This window comes from Solanum lycopersicum, chromosome 1 (genome assembly GCF_036512215.1).
Source record: "Solanum lycopersicum chromosome 1, SLM_r2.1".
In the NCBI taxonomy this organism is placed as follows: Eukaryota; Viridiplantae; Streptophyta; class Magnoliopsida; order Solanales; family Solanaceae; genus Solanum; species Solanum lycopersicum.
The window spans coordinates 7,416,796-7,420,407 of record NC_090800.1 but is presented as its reverse complement, the minus strand read 5'-3'; the positions used below and the strand labels follow the sequence as shown (position 1 = coordinate 7,420,407).

The window sequence follows — 3,612 nt, the reverse complement described above, 5'->3', positions numbered from 1 at the left end:
GGTCATTCGTATCTCTTGTATGAGAATGGGTGAAGAGAGTATTAATCGACGGTCACGGACTACAGACCGTTGTCTGACCTACGGACCATAAGTCCGTCCATCGTCCAAGACTTAACTATTTTTTCTTAGCTGAAATATTTGGGAGTTTCCGATCCCATCGATGGTTGTGCCGGACGAAATGTCGGTTAGGCTACGGTACGTCGATGCCACTGTTTGTTGCACTTGCAGGTTTTATTTCTATAAAAACTGATTGTTGGTCTATTTTTGCTATGGGATGTTACATTATCTCCCCCTTGGAAACATTCGTCCTTGAATAAAGACTAAACTAGCTGAATTTCAACTGGTACATCCTTATAAGATTGACTATCTTTCACCACCACACTCTCCAATGGTACTATAGAGGCTGGATCACCCACACACTTCTTCAAGAGTGAGATGTGGAAAACCGGACGCACTGCTGCTAATTCTACTGGCAACTCTAACTCATATGCCACCTTGCCAAACCTTTTCAAGATCTTGTAAAGGCCTAAATATCTAGGATTGATATTCCCTTTGTTTCCAAATCTCATCACCCCTTTCACAGGTGACACTTTCAAAAAAACCCAATCATCAACTAGGAAATCTAGTTCCCTTCTTCTTACATCTGCATAAGATTTCTTGCGACTTTGGGATGTCTTAAGTTTGTCTCTAATGAGTTGCACTTTCTTCATTGCATAAAGGATTGCGTCTGGCCCTATCAAAGCTGGTTCACCTACTTCAAACCAACCAATAGGAGATCTACATCTACGCCAATACAAAGGCTCACAAGTGGCCATCTGAATGCTTGAATGATAGCTATTATTGTAGGCAAACTCAATAAGAGGAAGGTGATCATCCCAACTACCTTTAAAATCGATCACACAAGATCTCAACATATCCTCTAAGGTTTGAATGGTACGCTCTGCCTGCCCATCGTTTGGGGATGAGATAATGTACTAAGGTTAACTTGAGTACCAAGACCTTTCTGAAATGACTTCTAGAAATGAGAGGTAAACTGAGTACCTCTATCAGAAATGATAGACAAAGGAACCCCATGTTACCTCACAATCTCATTAATGTAAAGTCTTGCATAGTCTTCTGCCGAATATGTAGTTTTGATAGCCAAGAAGCAAGAAAACTTAGTCATTCTATCAACTATAACTCAAATTGAATAATGTTGTCTGTGAGTACGAGGTGATCCTGCGATAAATTCCATTTTGATTAAATCCCACTTCCAAGTAGGAATATCCATCTCTTGAGTCATACCTCCTGGTTTATGATATATTACCTTGACTTGCTGGCAATTGGGGCACTTACTCACAAAGTCTGCTATTTTCCTCTTCATTCCATTCCACTAATAGACTTCACCCGGATCCCGGTACATGTTAATGGCACCTGGATGAATAGAATATCTGGAGTTATGGGCTTCTGCAGGGATATGCTTTACACACAATCTAACCTAGTAGCGAAGTACACCATCTCCCTCTTGGGAGAAAATCTCCACTCTCTAATTATGGACTGCACCCTTAAGTTCAAGCAAGATTAGGTCATTGTCTAGCTTTTCCTTAATCTCCACTATCAAAGACGATTCTGCCCCATTTTTTTGTTACACCATTGTCAGATATGCTTATAAGGCGAACTCCCAAGCGAGCAAGCATGTGAACATCCTTTACTAGCTCCTTCTTTTTGTCCTCAACATGTGCTACAATACCCGTAGATAATCTACAAAGAGCATCTTCTACTACGTTAGCCTTACCCGGATGATAATGCACACTCATATCATAATCCTTAAGGAACTCTAGCCATCTCCTCTGGTGAAGATTCAACTCTTTCTGGATGAACACATATTGAAGGATCTTATGGTCATTGAACACATCTACGTGAACACCATACATGTAGTGTCTCCAGATCTTGAGTGCAAACACCACTGCTGCATGCTCGACGTCATGAGTTGGATAGTTCTTCTCATGAACCTTAAGTTGTCTAGAGGCATAATTTATCACCTTACCTCGCTTCATCAACACACAACCTAGGCCAATAGTGGATGCATCAAAATAGATCACATAACCATCTGAACCCTCTGATAGAGTCAAGACAAAAGCTCTAGTCAATCTAGTTTTCTATTCTACAAACCTTTTCTCACAATCATCTGACGATTGGAATTTGACCATCTTCTGAGTCACCCTAGTTAATGGTGATGTTATGGATGAAAATCCTTCCACAAACCTTCTGTAATAACCTGCTAGACCTAAGAAAATTATAATATCTGTAGCATAGGTAGGTTTTGGCCACTGTTTCACTGCTTCTATCTTCCGTGAATCCACTCGTATCCCTTTGCTAGATACATTATGACAAAGAAAAGCAATGGATTGCAACCATAACACATATTTACTACACTAAGCGAATAACTGGAAATCCTTGAGAGTCTGCAGAACAACTCTCAAATGACTTGCATTTTCTTCCTCACTCCTAGAGTAAATGAGGATATCATAAATAAAGACGATAAGGAACAAGTCCAAGTACTATTTGAACACTTTGTTCATCAAATCCATGAAAGCTGCAGGAACATTAGTTAGTCCAAACGACATAACTACAAATTCATAATGACGATACCGAGTTCTGAAGGCTATTTTCGGAATGTCACTATCTGTGATTCTAAGCTAATGATAACTCGATCTGAGGTCTATCTTTGAGAAATGGTTAGCATCCTTAAGCTGGTCAAAGAAGTAATTAATCCAGGGGATGGGATACTTTATCTTGATTGTGACCTTGTTCAACTGTCTATAGTCAATGCATATTTTGAGAGAACCATCTTTCTTCCTTATGAACAACACTGGTGCACCCTAGGGTGAAACACTAGGTCTGATGAAACCTTTATCAAGAAGGTCTTTCAACTTCATTCTATAAAGAGGAATAGAAATAGGCTGGGTATATTGAAGGAGATCAATTCCAAAGTCGATTTCCCTTTCAGGAGGGACTTTGGGAAGATCTTCTTGAAATACTTCTGGAAATTCATAGACTACTTGAACTAACTCAAAAGTTGGGGTTTCAAGGCTAGAATCCTTAGCCCGAACTAGATGATAGAGTTAACCCTTAGATAACATCTTTCTTGCCTTAAGGTAAGAAATAAATCGATCCATATGCGCTAAGCTGCTACCCTTCCATTCTAAGATAGGTTCGTATGGAATCTGAAAATGAAAAATCCTAATTCTACAATCGACTGAGGTATAACATGAATGTTACCAATCCATGACTAGAATGACTTAGAAGTTTACCATTTCTAACTCTACTAGATTTGCTACGTGACTTTCTAAGAGACTATAACAGGGCAATTTTTGTATACCCATCTAGCTATAACTGGGTCATCGACTAGAGTAGAGATTGAGAAAGGTTCTGAAAGAGTTTATGGACTAACATTGAATTGGTCTGCTATACGGAGTTACAAAAGACAAATTCATGCTTGTTGTCTTTCACTTAGTGAACCATACGTGAGTAACATCCTTGAGGTGGTAGGATGCCAATCTCACATGTCACTACCAATTACTTACATCACAACAAATATTTTCTTGACTTCATCAATGAAATTTTGTGGGT

The 3,612-nt window shown here is 39.2% G+C and overlaps 1 protein-coding gene across 1 annotated transcript; it reads right to left on the bottom strand.

Moving 5' to 3' along the window:
* Positions 1-320: 320 nt before the first annotated feature.
* LOC138340889 (uncharacterized) lies at positions 321-815 on the bottom strand. The gene has a single exon (XM_069293062.1). The coding sequence runs from the start codon at positions 813-815 to the stop codon at positions 321-323; it is 495 nt and encodes a 164-aa protein (XP_069149163.1).
* Between the last annotated feature and the right edge of the window lie 2,797 nt (positions 816-3,612).

What these genes read in the sequence shown, in the direction of transcription:
- LOC138340889 (XM_069293062.1), bottom strand. Translation starts at nt 815, where the DNA reads ATGGCCACTTGTGAGCCTTTGTATTGGCGTAGATGTAGATCTCCTATT.